At 54.3% G+C, this 15,000-nt stretch overlaps 1 protein-coding gene across 1 annotated transcript in view; it reads left to right on the top strand.

The window, feature by feature from the left end:
• LOC139746310 (serine/threonine-protein kinase SIK2-like) overlaps positions 1 to 15,000 on the top strand; it is a 184,800-nt gene that overhangs the window by 106,269 nt on the left and 63,531 nt on the right. The window contains exon 4 of the mRNA XM_071657429.1: positions 2,863 to 2,978. Coding sequence (XP_071513530.1) covers positions 2,863 to 2,978 — 116 coding nt within the window. The remainder of the gene's footprint in view (positions 1 to 2,862; positions 2,979 to 15,000) is intronic.

Raw genomic sequence — 15,000 nt, 5'->3', positions numbered from 1 at the left:
GAGAGACGTCTAGTGCACATGTGACATGTCATGTTATTATTTAACTAGGCTGTTTTACTCTAGTGTCTTAGTGTACAAGGAGCAGGTGTAGCCATGACTAGTTTTGACTAGTTAGGGAAGGAGTAGTTTGACCCGTTGCTAATGTGAAGGGAGATTACAATTTTGGTTGAGGTATATACAGTGCCTAGGTATACACACACACACACACACACTATGGTGCCATGGTCCACACACACAGTATGGTGCCATGGTATATATACACACACCCACTATGGTGCCATAGTATATACACACCCACTATGGTGCTGTGGTATATACACACTCACTATGGTGCCATGGTATATATACACACACACCCACTATGGTGCCATAGTATATACACACCCACTATGGTGCTATGGTATATACACACACTATGGTGCCATGTTATATATACACATACACCCACTATGGTGCCATGGTACACACACATTCACTATGGTGACATGGTACACACACATTCACTATGGTGCCATGATACACACACACTCACTGTGGTGCCATGGTATACATACACCCACTATGGTGCCATGGTACACACCCACTATGGTGCCACGGTATACACACATTCACTATGGTGCCATAGTATACACACACTCACTGTGGTGCCATGATACACACACATTCACTGTGGTGCCATGATACACACACATTCACTGTGGTGCCATGATACACACACATTCACTGTGGTGCCATGATACACACACACACTCACTGTGGTGCCATGGTATACACACACCCACTATGGTGCCATGGTACACACACACCCACTATGGTGCCATAGTATACACACACTCACTATGGTGCCATAGTATACACACATTCACTATGGTGCCATAGTATACACACACTCACTATGGTGCCATAGTATACACACACACACACACAGCCATTATGGTTGCCATGATGCTCTCACCATGGCAACCAGTCTCGGGTCACTGCCCACCTGGGAACTTAAGAATATGGCAGGTGTAACACTGTATTGCCCCATAGTTCTGACACCTTTGCCAACCGTGTGGTCACCGCGACTGTGTTGGCAGAGATGTGGTGGCACAGCTAGGCGTTGGCAGATGCTGGGTATCCATAGATGGCGTTGTTGCCAGCCAAATTGGATGATAACTTTGTTATCTTGTTATTAATCATCAGTTATGAATTATTGTGGGGGGGGGGTGTCATGAGTGGTTGATGTTGTGTTACGTCATGATGTGTTGTGTTACGTTTTGTGTTACGTCATGATGTGTTGTGTTACGTTTTGTGTTACGTCATGATGTGTTGTGTTACGTTTTGTGTTACGTCATGATGTGTTGTGTTACGTTTTGTGTTACGTCATGATGTGTTGTGTTTACGTCATGATGTCTGTTGTTATTCCATGTTATCTTAATAGGTTGCTAAGAGATAACGGTGATGCGATGTCTCATGTTATCTTGCGTTACTTGATCCGTTACTTGGTTAGGTCATGTGTGACATGAGCGTTCTCTGGGGGCGTTACAAGTGACAGATGGTGTTGTTAGGTTAGGTTAGGTGACTAGCGGTGAGTCAGTATGGTATACAGGTTATGGTAGGTGACTTACGGTGAGTCAACATGGTATACAGGTTATGGTAGGTGAGTCAACATTGGCATACAGGTTATGGCAAGTGAGTTACGGTGACTTACAGTGAGTCACCATTGGTATACAGGTTATGGCAGGTGACTTACGGTGAGTCCCCATGGCATACAGGTTATGGCAGGTGACTTACGGTGAATTACGGTGAGTCAACATGGTATACAGGTTATGGTGGGTGAGTCACCATGGCATACAGATTATTGCAGGTGACTTACGGTGAGTCCCCATGGCATACAGGTTATGGCAGGTGACTTACGGTGAGTCAACATGGTATACAGGTTATGGTAGGTGAGTCACCATGGCATACAGGTTATGACAGGTGACTTACGGTGAGTCAACATGGTATACAGGTTATGACAGGTGACTTACGGTGACTTACGGTGAGTCAACATGGTATACAGGTTATGGCAGGTGACTTAAGGTGACTTACGGTGAGTCAACATGGTATACAGGTTATGGCAGGTGACTTAAGGTGACTTACAGTGAGTCAACATGGTATACAGGTTATGGTAGGTGAGTCAACATTGGTATACAGGTTATGACAGGTGACTTACGGTGAGTCCCCATGGTATACAGGTTATGGTAGGTGACTTGAGGTGACTTACGGTGAGTCAACATGGTATACAGGTTATGGTAGGTGAGTCACCATGGCATACAGATTATTGCAGGTGACTTACGGTGAGTCCCCATGGCATACAGGTTATGGCAGGTGACTTACGGTGAGTCAACATGGTATACAGGTTATGGTAGGTGAGTCACCATGGCATACAGGTTATGACAGGTGACTTACGGTGAGTCCCCATGGCATACAGGTTATGACAGGTGACTTACGGTGAGTCCCCATGGCATACAGGTTATGACAGGTGACTTACGGTGAGTCAACATTGGTATACAGGTTATGACAGGTGACTTACGGTGAGTCCCCATGGCATACAGGTTATGACAGGTGACTTACGGTGAGTCCCCATGGCATACAGGTTATGACAGGTGACTTACGGTGAGTCCCCATGGCATACAGGTTATGGCAGGTGACTTACGGTGAGTCCCCATGGCATACAGGTTATGACAGGTGACTTACGGTGAGTCCCCATGGCATACAGGTTATGGCAGGTGACTTACGGTGAGTCAACATTGGCATACAGGTTATGGCAGGTGACTTACGGTGAGTAAGTCACCATGGCAGGGCAGATGACTGATGGAAACGTTGTTTTGATTCCAGATTACATCGCCCGGTACGGGAGGATGACGGAAGGCATGGCTAGGAGGAAGTTCTGGCAGATCCTGTCTGCTGTGGAATACTGTCACAACAGAAACATTGTACACAGGGATCTTAAGGTAAGTCATGGTGGGACGGACGGGTCTGGGACGATGGTGGGACGGGTCTGGGACGAGGGTGGGTTAGTGGGACGGGTCTGGGACGATGGTGGGACGAGGGTGGGACGGGTCTGGGACGATGGTGGGACGGGTGCGGGACGATGGTGGGACGGGTCTGGCACGAGGGTGGGACGGGTCTAGGACGATGGTGGGACGGGTTTGGGACGCTGGTAGGACGGGTCTGGGACGATGGTGGGTTAGTGGGACGGGGACGGGTCTGGGACGATGGTGGGACGGGTTTGGAACGATGGTGGGACTGGTTTGGGACGCTGGTGGGACGGCTTTGGGACGCTGGTGGGACGGGCTTGGGACGCTGGTGGGACGGGTCTGGGACGATGGTGGGTTAGTGGGACGGACAGGTCTGGGACGATGGTGGGTTAGTGGGACGGACGGGTCTGGGACCCTGCTGGACCCAGGGACCGGGTCTTGGACCCTGCTGGACCCAGGGGACCGGGTCTTGGACCCTGCTGGACCCAGGGACCGTGTGGGACCGGGTCTGGGACCCTGCTGGACCCAGGGGACCGGGTCTGGGACCCTGCTGGACCCAGGGGACCGGGTCTGGGATCCTGCTGGACCCAGGGGACCGTGTCTGGGACCCTGCTGGACCCAGGGGACCGGGTCTGGGACCCTGCTGGACCCAGGGGACCGGGTCTGGGACCCTGCTGGACCCAGGGGACCGGGTCTGGGACCCTGCTGGACCAAGGGACCGGGTCTGGGACACTGGTGCTCACAGGTTATCATAGGTGGAGGGAAGGCCCAGGTTAACTCATACATATCTGCCAACACTTGTGAAAAGTGACTTATAGTTCCGACTTGTGGCCCTTAGATTGCTTGTTAGAGTCGACAGGTCGACAATTCGACCCGTGCTTGTTAACAAGCGTCCCTGAGTCTACAAGTTGACAGCTGCTGGGTGTTCAAAATGGCCCAGAAGTTTGACGAATTCGTCTTTCAACTTTTGACATTAAGGGAACGTTTGAAACATTAGGGTAGTCTGCAGGGGCTGTGGTAGGGTAGTCTGCAGGGGCTGTGGTAGGGTAGTCTACAGGGGCTGTGGTAGGGTAGTCTGCAGGGGCTGTGGTAGGGTAGCCTGCAAGGGCTGTCGTAGGGTAGTCTGCAGGGGCTGTGGTATGGTAGTCTGCAGGGGCTGTGGTTGGGTAGGCTGCAGGGGCTGTGGTAGGGTAGTCTGCTGGGGCTGTGGTAGGGTAGTCTGCAGAGGCTGTGGCAGGGTAGGCTGCAGGGGCTGTGGTAGGGTAGTCTGCAGGGGCTGTGGTAGGGTAGTCTTCAGGGTCTGTGGTAGGGTAGTCTGCAGGGGCTGTGGTAGGGAAGTCTTCAGGGTCTGTGGTAGGGTAGTCTGCAGGGGCTGTGGTAGGGTAGGCTGCAGGGGCTGTGGTAGGGTAGTCTGCAGGGGCTGTGGTAGGGTAGTCTGCAGGGGCTGTGGTAGGGTAGTCTGCAGGGGCTGTGGTAGGGTAGTCTGCAGGGGCTGTGGTAGGGTAGTCTGCAGGGGCTGTGGTAGGGTAGTCTGCAGGGGCTGTGGTAGGGTAGGCTGCAGGGGCTGTGGTAGGGTAGTCTGCTGGGGCTGTGGTAGGGTAGTCTGCAGGGGCTGTGGTAGGATAGTCTGCAGGGGCTGTGGTAGGGTAGTCTGCAGGGGCTGTGTTAGGGTAGTCTGCAGGGGCTGTGGTAGGGGAGTCTGCTGGGGCTGTGGTAGGGTAGTCTGCAGGGGCTGTGGCAGGGTAGCCTGCAGGGACTGTGGCAGGGTAGCCTGCAGGGGCTGTGGTAGGGTAGTCTGCAGGGGCTGTGGTAGGGTAGTCTGCTGGGGCTGTGGTAGGGTAGTCTGCAGGGGCTGTGGTAGGGTAGTCTGCAGGGGCTTTGGTAGGGTAGTCTGCAGGGGCTGTGGCAGGGTAGCCTGCAGGGGCTGTGGCAGGGTAGTCTGCAGGGGCTGTGGTAGGATAGTCTGCAGCGGCTGTGGTAGGGTAGTCTGCAGGGGCTGTGGTAGGGTAGTCTGCAGGGGCTGTGGTAGGGTAGTCTTCAGGGTCTGTGGTAGGGTAGTCTGCAGGGGCTGTGGCAGGGAAGTCTTCAGGGTCTGTGGTAGGGTAGTCTGCAGGGTTTGTGGTAGGGTAGTCTGCAGGGGCTGTGGCAGGGTAGTCTGCAGGGGCTGTGGCAGGGTAGCCTGCAGGGGCTGTGGTAGGGTAGTCTGCAGGGGCTGTGGTAGGGTAGTCTGCAGGGGCTGTGGTAGGGTAGTGTACAGGGGCTGTGGTAGGGTAGTCTGCAGGGGCTGTGGCAGGGTAGTGTACAGGGGCTGTGGTAGGATAGTCTGCAGGGGCTGTGGTAGGGTAGTCTGCAGGGGCTGTGGTAGGGTAGTCTACAGGGGCTGTGGCAGGGTAGTGTACAGGGGCTGTGGTAGGGTAGTCTGCAGGGGCTGTGGCACGGTAGTCTACAGGGGCTGTGGTAGGGTAGTCTGCAGGGGCTGTGGTAGGGTAGTCTGCAGGGGCTGTGGTAGGGTAGTCTGCAGGGGCTGTGGCAGGGTAGTGTACAGGGGCTGTGGTAGGGTAGTCTGCAGGGGCTGTGGCACGGTAGTCTACAGGGGCTGTGGTACGGTAGTCTGCAGGGGCTGTGGTAGGGTAGTCTGCAGGGGCTGTGGCAGGGTAGTCTGCAGGGGCTGTGGCAGGGTAGTCTGCAGGGGCTGTGGCACGGTAGTCTACAGGGGCTGTGGTACGGTAGTCTGCAGGGGCTGTGGTACGGTAGTCTGCAGGGGCTGTGGCAGGGTAGTCTACAGGGCCACATGTAAACTTAACTTCGTAGATAATTGTACAAAAATCTACACAGATTGGCCAAGTAACTGTCTATCAGAGTGGCCAAGTAACTGTCTATCAGAGCAGCCAGTACCTGTCTATCAGAGTGGCTAAGTACCTGTCTATCAGAGTGGCTAAGTACCTGTCTATCAGAGTGGCTAAGTACCTGTCTATCACACTGGCCACGTCCCTATCTGTCAGAGTGGCTAAGCACCTGTCTATCTGAGTGGCCACGTCCCTATCTATCAGAGTGGCCAAGTACCTGTTAATAAGAATGGCCACGTACCTGTCTATCAGAGTGGCCACGTACCTATCTATTAGAGTGTCCACGTGTCTGTCTGTCAGAGTGGCCACTTACCTATCTATCAAAGTGGCCACGTGTCTGTCTGTCAGAGTGGCCACTTACCTATCTATCAAAGTGGCTTTGTACGTACCTACCACACACACACACACACACACACACACACACACACACGTACACATACGTACACATGTACGTAGTGCCTGAATCACGAACACTGTAGGTAAATAATTAAGGGAGGGAAGTGGTCATGCAGAGTGGGGGAGGGGAAGGGAGAGGGGAAGGGAGAGGGGAGGTGAACCCTCCTTGTATTGACGTCACAACCTGCCAAGGACCGACCATTGATGGGACACCACCTTGTGACATCATCCGCTCCCGGCCAATCAAGTCCTGCCGTGCCACTGACGTCATTCAGAAGAGCTACTGACGTCATTCCGAAGCCCCGGGAAGACGTCTGGCCGCCAGGGAGGGGGGGGGGGGGGGCGAGGCGCCGAGAACAAGGGAGGCCGACTCTGCCGGGAAGCGACCGGTAACACTACACACCCCCCCCACTCTCCCCTCTCCCCCCCTTCTATCTCCCCTCCACCCCCTCATCTTTCTCTGGGGGGGTGTGAGAGTGGGGAAGGAGGGAGGGGAAAGGGGGGGGAGAGGGGAGGGGAGCACTGCAGAGCCTACACTGCAGGGCTCACACGCGACCGGAGCTTTAGCACTGAAGCACTGCAGATTGCACTGAGGGGGGAGGGGAGGGGGGTGGTGGAGGAGGGGGTGGGGGGGGTGTTGTGCTCACGTGACCAGAAGTACAATGGGATCCCCGCCAGAGGGCCGGGGCCACCGCCGGCGCGTGGTTGCCCCCTGGACCCACGAGGAAGCCAGAGGACGACTACTTACTCCCCCCCCTTCCCCCCTCCTTCCCCTCTCCCCCCTCTCCCCCTCCTCCCCTCTCCCCTTCCCCCTCTTCCCCTCCTTTCGTCGTCCTCTGGCGGCTCAGCCAATCACGTTCCTCGTAAGTCAGTCAGTCTCCTCCTCTCTTTTTTTTTTGTGTGTGTTGTTGATGACACGTCTGCTTACGTCATAACCGCCGTCGTGACGTCACAACCGTGAGGCCCTCCGAGAGAGTAAGTCAGCCAAGTCCCACACGTTGACGAGGTGGTGCTTATGGCTTGAGGAGGGGGATGAAGGGGGGGAGAGGAGGAGGTCATGGGTTGGAGGAAGGGGGGGTATGGTCTGAGGAGGTCAAAGGGGGGGTGAAGGCGGGAGGAGGTCATGGGTTTGAGGGAGGGGGTGGTGTGGTCTGAGGAGGTCAAAGGGGGGGTGAAGGGGGGAGGAGGTCATGGGGTTGAGGGAGGGGGTGGTGTGGTCTGAGGAGGTCAAAGGGGGGGTGAAGGGGGGAGGAGGTCATGGGTTTGAGGGAGGGGGGTGTGTGGTCTGAGGAGGTCAAAGGGGGGGTGAAGGGGGGAGGAGGTCATGGGGTTGAGGTAGGGGGGTGTGGTCTGAGGAGGTAAAAGGGGGGGAGGGTTAGCAGCAGGAGGAGGAGGAGGAGGTCAACCTCAGGTGGGGTTGACACGAGTGAGGTGGGTTCCCAGGTCTGGCTGGAAGCGCCCCTTTTGAGGGCTAGGAGGGGAGGGGGGAACCTGAGGGCTGGCAGGGGGGAGGAGGTGGTCTTAGGTGGGTCTTTCTCCCCTTTAAGGACTGGGTCTTCCCCCCTCTTTAAGGGCTGGGTCTTGCCCTCCCTTTAAGGGCTGGGTCTTGCCCCCTCTTTAAGGGCTGGGTCTTGCCCCCCTTTAAGGGCTGGGTCTTCCCCATTCTTTAAGGGCTGGGTCTTGCCTCCCTTTTAAGGGCTGGGTCTTGCCCTCCTCTTAAGGGCTGGGTCTTGCCCCTCCTTAAGGGCTGGGTCTTGCCTCCCCTTTAAGGGCTGGGTCTTGCCCTCCCCTTAAGGGCTGGGTTTTGCCCCCTCCTTAAGGGCTGGGTCCTCCCCCTCTTTAAGGGCTGGGTTTTGCCCCCCTTAAGGGCTAAGTCTTGCCCCCCTAAGGGTTGGGTCTTACCCCCCTCAAGGGCTGGGTCTGGGCCTGGAGTGAGGGGTGTACAACGGTGATGGAAGAATGACCTTTCCTTCCTTCCTCTCTTCCTTCCTTCCTTCCTTCATTCATTCATTCCTGCATTCCTTCCTTCCTTCATTCCTTCCTTCCTTCCTTCATTCCTTCTTTCCTTCATTCCTTCCTTCATTCCTCCAGGAGGAATGCCCATATTGAGGTCATCTCTCATCTTGACCTAAGGGCACCTGTGTCACATCATTTTGACCCAAGGGTCACTCATAGCAGACGATAATATAAACGACCTCACGAGTTTTTCAAAGGGAAACCAAAATGTATAATTTTCTATGAATCGTTTTTAAGGGTTCAAATTGCCTTGAAAATAGTTTTTAAGGTTTCAGATTGCCTTAAGATAGCTTTTAAGGTTTTAGATTGCCTTAAAATAGTTTTAAGGTTTCAGATTGCCTTAAGATAGCTTTTAAGGTTTTAGATTGCCTTAAAATAGTTTTAAGGTTTCAAATTGCCTTGAAAATCATTTATAAGGTTTCAGATTACCTGAAAATAATTTTAAAGATTTCAGATTGCCTTTAAGGGAAGCGAAAAGATATGATTATATATTTTAATTCAAGTTTTGGACATCTTTTTTATATGTACTTAAAAAAATTCTAAATAATCTTTATCTTGTGACGCCTAATGACGCCCAACACATTTCCTCCCCCCATCCCCCAACACATTTCTTCCCCCCATCCCCCAACACATTTCCTCCCCCCCATCCCCCAACACAGTTCCCCCCCATCCCCCAACACATTTCCTCCCCCCATCCCCCAACACATTTCCTCCCCCCATCCCCCAACACATTTCCTCCCCCCATCCCCCAACACATTTCCTCCCCCCCATCCCCCAACACATTTCCTCCCCCATCCCCCAACACATGTCCTCCCCCCATCCCCCAACACATTTCCTCCCCCCCATCCCCCAACACATTTCCTCCCCCATCCCCCAACACATTTCCTCCCCCCCATCCCCCAGCACATTTCCTCCCCCATCCCCCAACACATGTCCTCCCCCCATCCCCCAACACATTTCCTCCCCCCATCCCCCAACACATTTCCTCCCCCCCATCCCCCAACACATTTCCTCCCCCCCATCCCCCAACACATTTCCTCCCCCACCCCTTCCCCCCAAATCAATCAAATGGGTTTGACCTTATGGACCTGGACTGCGATAAGAGGTCAACCTAATTACACAGGTGACCCCAAAATGGGTTACAAATCGGGGCGTGACGTCATCGCTCGAGATAATTGGGTTCCGAGTCACAATCCATGCAAGGGGTTACGTCATGCAGGGGTTCCAGTGTTAGTCTGGCAGGGGTTACGTCATGCAGGGGTTCCAGTGTTAGTCTGGCAGGGGTTACGTCATGCAGGGGTTCCAGTGTTAGTCTGGCAGGGGTTCCGTCATGCAGGGGTTCCAGTGTTAGTCTGGCAGGGGTTACGTCATGCAGGGGTTCCAGTGTTAGTCTGGCAGGGGTTACGTCATGCAGGGGTTCCAGTGTTAGTCTGGCAGGGGTTACGTCATGCAGGGGTTCCAGTGTTAGTCTGGCAGGGGTTACGTCATGCAGGGGTTCCAGTGTTAGTCTGGCAGGGGTTACGTCATGCAGGGGTTCCAGTGTTAGTCTGGCAGGGGTTACGTCATGCAGGGGTTCCAGTGTTAGTCTGGCAGGGGTTACGTCATGCAGGGGTTCCAGTGTTAGTCTGGCAGGGGTTACGTCATGCAGGGGTTCCAGTGTTAGTCTGGCAGGGGTTACGTCATGCAGGGGTTCCAGTGTTAGTCTGGCAGGGGTTACGTCATGCAGGGGTTCCAGTGTTAGTCTGGCAGGGGTTCCGTCATGCAGGGGTTCCAGTGTTAGTCTGGCAGGGGTTACGTCATGCAGGGGTTCCAGTGTTAGTCTGGCAGGGGTTACGTCATGCAGGGGTTCCAGTGTTAGTCTGGCAGGGGTTACGTCATGCAGGGGTTCCAGTGTTAGTCTGGCAGGGGTTCCGTCATGCAGGGGTTCCAGTGTTAGTCTGGCAGGGGTTACGTCATGCAGGGGTTCCAGTGTTAGTCTGGCAGGGGTTACGTCATGCAGGGGTTCCAGTGTTAGTCTGGCAGGGGTTACGTCATGCAGGGGTTCCAGTGTTAGTCTGGCAGGGGTTACGTCATGCAGGGGTTCCAGTGTTAGTCTGGCAGGGGTTACGTCATGCAGGGGTTCCAGTGTTAGTCTGGCAGGGGTTACGTCATGCAGGGGTTCCAGTGTTAGTCTGGCAGGGGTTACGTCATGCAGGGGTTCCAGTGTTAGTCTGGCAGGGGTTACGTCATGCAGGGGTTCCAGTGTTAGTCTGGCAGGGGTCGCTAATAATGTCCTCCTTTCCGCTCACCGCTAAACTTGGCCACTCCAGCCTTCCCCAGCACCTAGCACACTCCAGCCTACCCCCCCCAGCACCTAGCACCTAGCACACTCCAGCCTACCCCCAGCACCTAGCACCTAGCACACTCCAGCCTACCCCCAGCACCTAGCACACTCCAGCCTACCCCCAGCACCTAGCACCTAGCACACTCCAGCCTACCCCCAGCACCTAGCACCTAGCACACTCCAGCCTACCCCCAGCACCTAGCACCTAGCACACTCCAGCCTTCCCCAGCACCTAGCACACCTGAACCCCACCCCTCCCCTCCCTTCTCCCCTCCTCCGAAAGGGAGGTTGACCCCTTTTTTCCTCCCCTCCCTCCCTCCTCCAGCACAAACAAACAAACAAACAAACAGGTCATTATTATTTCTCTCTCTCTCTCTCTCTCTCTCTCTCTCTCTCTCTCTCTCTCTCTCTCTCTCTCTCTCTCTCTCTCTCTCTCTCGGCCCAGCCTGGCCTGGCCTGGCCTGGCCTGGGTGGTGGGCGACACGCGCATTCCAAGGGAAGAAAATCGTGTCGGTGTGTGTGTGTGTGTGTGTGTGTGTGTTTTTCCCCTCATACAGCCAGCTGGTGGAACACACCATCCTTCCCCTCACCAGCTGGCTGTAGATCACACACACACACACACACACACACACACACACACACACACACACACACACACACACACACACACACACACACTATAGACCTGACCTGACCTGAGGTCGTCCTGACCTAGAACCACCCCAGTATAGTCATGACCTGACCTGACCTGACCTGAGGTCGTTCTGACGTAGAACCACCCCCAGGTGAGGGGAGGTCGTCCTGACCCATGACGACCCATGCCGTTATGAACAGTATTTCGTCACAAGGCTGAAGTTTTAACCCCTTGAGCACGGCGGTACGACCCTTGAGCACGACGGTACGACCTGAGCGACGGCACGACCCTTGAGCACGACGGTACGACCCTTGAGCACGACGGTACGACCCTTGAGCACGACGGTACGACCCTTGAGCACAACGGTACGACCCTTGAGCACGACGGTACGACCTGAGCGACGGTACGACTCTTGAGCACGACGGTACGACTCTTGAGCACGACGGTACGACTCTTGAGCACGACGGTACGACCCTTGAGCACGACGGTACGACCCTTGAGCACGACGGTACGACCCTTGAGCACGACGGTACGACCCTTGAGCACGACGGTACGACCATAGAGCACGACGGTACGTCGTGTTCAAGGGTCGTACTCGTCGTGCTCAAGAGCCCTCCAACTGGCCAATGGCATGCTCTCTGGCTCTCCACCAATGGCCAGGCGAGTTGGTGTTGACGTCATGGGGGAGCCGTGGCAGGTCAGGTGTGTTAGGGGGGGTAGGGGGGGCCTGGAAGTAGGACCCCCCTGACGACTGGTTACTGTGGCCTGATGACTGGGTGGGGGGTGGGAGGGGGGGCGGGGGCTCGACCTGTGTCGATAGACACGCACACACACACACACGCACACACACACACACACACACACACACACACACACACACACACACACACACACACGTGAGTGTAGACCTCCCTCTCCTCCCCCTCCCCCCCACCACGTGCTGTACACATGGATAACTACATATCTACACCATATGTGCCACCGCCTGCGCCGCGCCCCCCCCCCATGAAACACCCATCACCCCCTTCCCCCTTCCATTTCCCCCCCCCATGCTAACTGTGCTCCAGACGCTGGTTTTATAGTGGGGGGGGGGGCGGTTATTGAGGGGGGAGGAGGAGGGTTTAGGCCTACTGGTTGTATTAGGGGGAGGGGGGGAGGAAGGAAGGGGAGGGTTTAGGCCTACTGGTTGTATTAGGGGGAGGGGGGAGGAAGGAAGGGGAGGGTTTAGGCCTACTGGTTGTATTAGGGGGAGGGGGGGGAAGGAAGGGGAGGGTTTAGGCCTACTGGTTGTATTAGGGGGAGGGGGGGGAAGGAAGGGGAGGGTTTAGGCCTACTGGTTGTATTAGGGGGAGGGGGGGGAAGGAAGGGGAGGGTTTAGGCCTACTGGTTGTATTAGGGGGAGGGGGGGGGGAAGGAAGGGGAGGGTTTTAGGCCTACTGGTTGTATTAGGGGGAGGGGGGGGAAGGAAGGGGAGGGTTTAGGCCTACTGGTTGTATTAGGGGGAGGGGGGGGAAGGAAGGGGAGGGTTTAGGCCTACTGGTTGTATTAGGGGGAGGGGGGGGAAGGAAGGGGAGGGTTTAGGCCTACTGGTTGTATTAGGGGGAGGGGGGGGAAGGAAGGGGAGGGTTTAGGCCTACTGGTTGTATTAGGGGGTAGAGAGGGAGGGGATGGGTTGGGGGGGTGGGGGGAGGGGGAGTGGGACAGATGGTGTGACGTCACCATATCAGTCAGGCCTCCCCCCCCTCCTTAAAGGGGGGGGAGGTGGTCTATTGTAGAGTCGTACATGGTCTTGGTGAGTCGTACATGGTCTTGGCAGATGACCACATGACCCCCACGGGCAGGTCACGTATGGAACGTGTTTCTCACACAACCCGCGAGGCACACTGGAAGGCCTGATGACGTAACGGATGATGTAATTCATCAGCATTAAGCCTCGGCGTCTACGATTGGTCATTTGGCTGTAGCCAATCACGTGCCTCACTCGCCGTGACGTCACCAATTCCTCTAGTGACCATGTAACACAAGTGCTGCTGTGTTAAGGTCACCTGTGTTGCTGCTATGTTGAGCTCCTGTCTTGCTGCTGTGTTGAGCACCTGCGTTGTGCTATGTTGAGCACCTAACTTACTGCTGTGTTGAGCTCCTGCGTTGCTGCTGTGTTGAGCACCTGTGTTGCTGCTGTGTTGAGCACCCGTGTTGCTGCTGTGTTGAGCACCTGTCTTGCTGCTATGTTGAGCACCCGCGTTGCTGCTGTGTTGAGCACCTGTCCTACCGCTGTGTTGAGCCCCTGCGTTGCTGTGTTGAGCACCTGCGTTGCTGCTGTGTTGAGCACCTGTCTCACTGCTGTGTTGAGCACCTGTCTTGCTGCTGTGTTGAGCACCTGCGTTGCTGCTGCTGTGTTGAGCACCTGTCCTGCCGCTGTGTTGAGCCCCTGCGTTGCTGTGTTAAGCACCTGCGTTGCTGCTGTGTTGAGCACCTGTCTTGCTGCTGTGTTGAGCACCTGTCTCACTGCTCTATCGAACAGCAGCGCTCCTGCTGTGCTGGGTCGCTCGACCAATCGGCTCGCGTGACTAGCCCTGCCTGATGATGTCACGGAAGAGGGGGATGACGTCAGAGGAATGTGTGCGTGACGTGGGAGGATTCGATACCAAGTTGTCCTAACCAGAGTAGCGCCAGCAGCCAGGCCCAGCCAGGCCCCTGGGTCACATTGATTACGCCCGAGAGGGCGAGAGAGAGAGAGAGAGAGAGAGAGAGAGAGAGAGAGAGAGAGAGAGAGAGAGAGAGAGAGAGAGAGAGAGAGGTGAGGTGTCACCCAGTCCTCGGGTGTAACGGGTGTGTCACTGTGTGACCTGGTCAGGTCACCCGTTCACTTCCCCCCCTCTCCCCTCTCCTCTCTCCCCTTTCTCCCCTCTCCCCCCCCACACACCCCCCCCACATAACTGAATTCAATAAACCAGTTTTTTTTTATTATTATTGTATTTATTATCTTGTGGGTGGTAAGCCTCTCTCTCTCTCTCTCTCTCTCTCTCTCTCTCTCTCTCTCTCTCTCTCTCTCTCTCTCTCTCTCTCTCTCTCTCCCCTCTTACAACCACCTCCCATCTACAACACCCTCAACCAGAATGGCCACGCCGGACGCTCCATAACCACACAACATTATAAAATAGACTTTTGGAACTCCTGGGCTTGTGAGATGGCACACTACCTGAGACATTCTTCTACAACCTTCAGTAAACACACAACCACAACCATTATTATAGTTTCTACAATTTGCCACAAGTCTACAGCCCATAATAAAAGCATATATATATATATATATATATATATATATATATATATATATATATATATATATATATGTTTATCAAATGGCGTCGTAGCTTCGTCTCTTCGATGTATATCAACTGACTGTTATATTTCTCTCTTGTGTCTCCCCTGATGATGTGATTATGATACGAAAGTGCACTTGGGAACTTTTCGTGTTTCATTTTCCCCCGTGGACTCATAGGAATATATATATATATATATATATATATATATATATATATATATATATATATATATATATATATATATATATATATATATATAGTTTATCAGTAAAGTATATTTTATTATCAATTTTTGTGTCTTTTGTAGTTTTCTTTTCCTTTGTGAAGAAAGTTTTTTATATACTTTCGTCTCACTGTATTTTTGAATCTGGTCTCGTGTCTGCTGTCATGGGTCGTACCGTCGTGATCAAGGGTCGTACCGTTGTGCTCAAGGGTCGTACCGTCGTGATCAAGG

Source organism: Panulirus ornatus, chromosome 64 (assembly GCF_036320965.1).
Source record: "Panulirus ornatus isolate Po-2019 chromosome 64, ASM3632096v1, whole genome shotgun sequence".
Lineage (NCBI taxonomy): Eukaryota > Metazoa > Arthropoda > Malacostraca > Decapoda > Palinuridae > Panulirus > Panulirus ornatus.
Note: the sequence above shows the minus strand (reverse complement) of the source record. Positions and strands in the feature narration are given on the sequence as shown.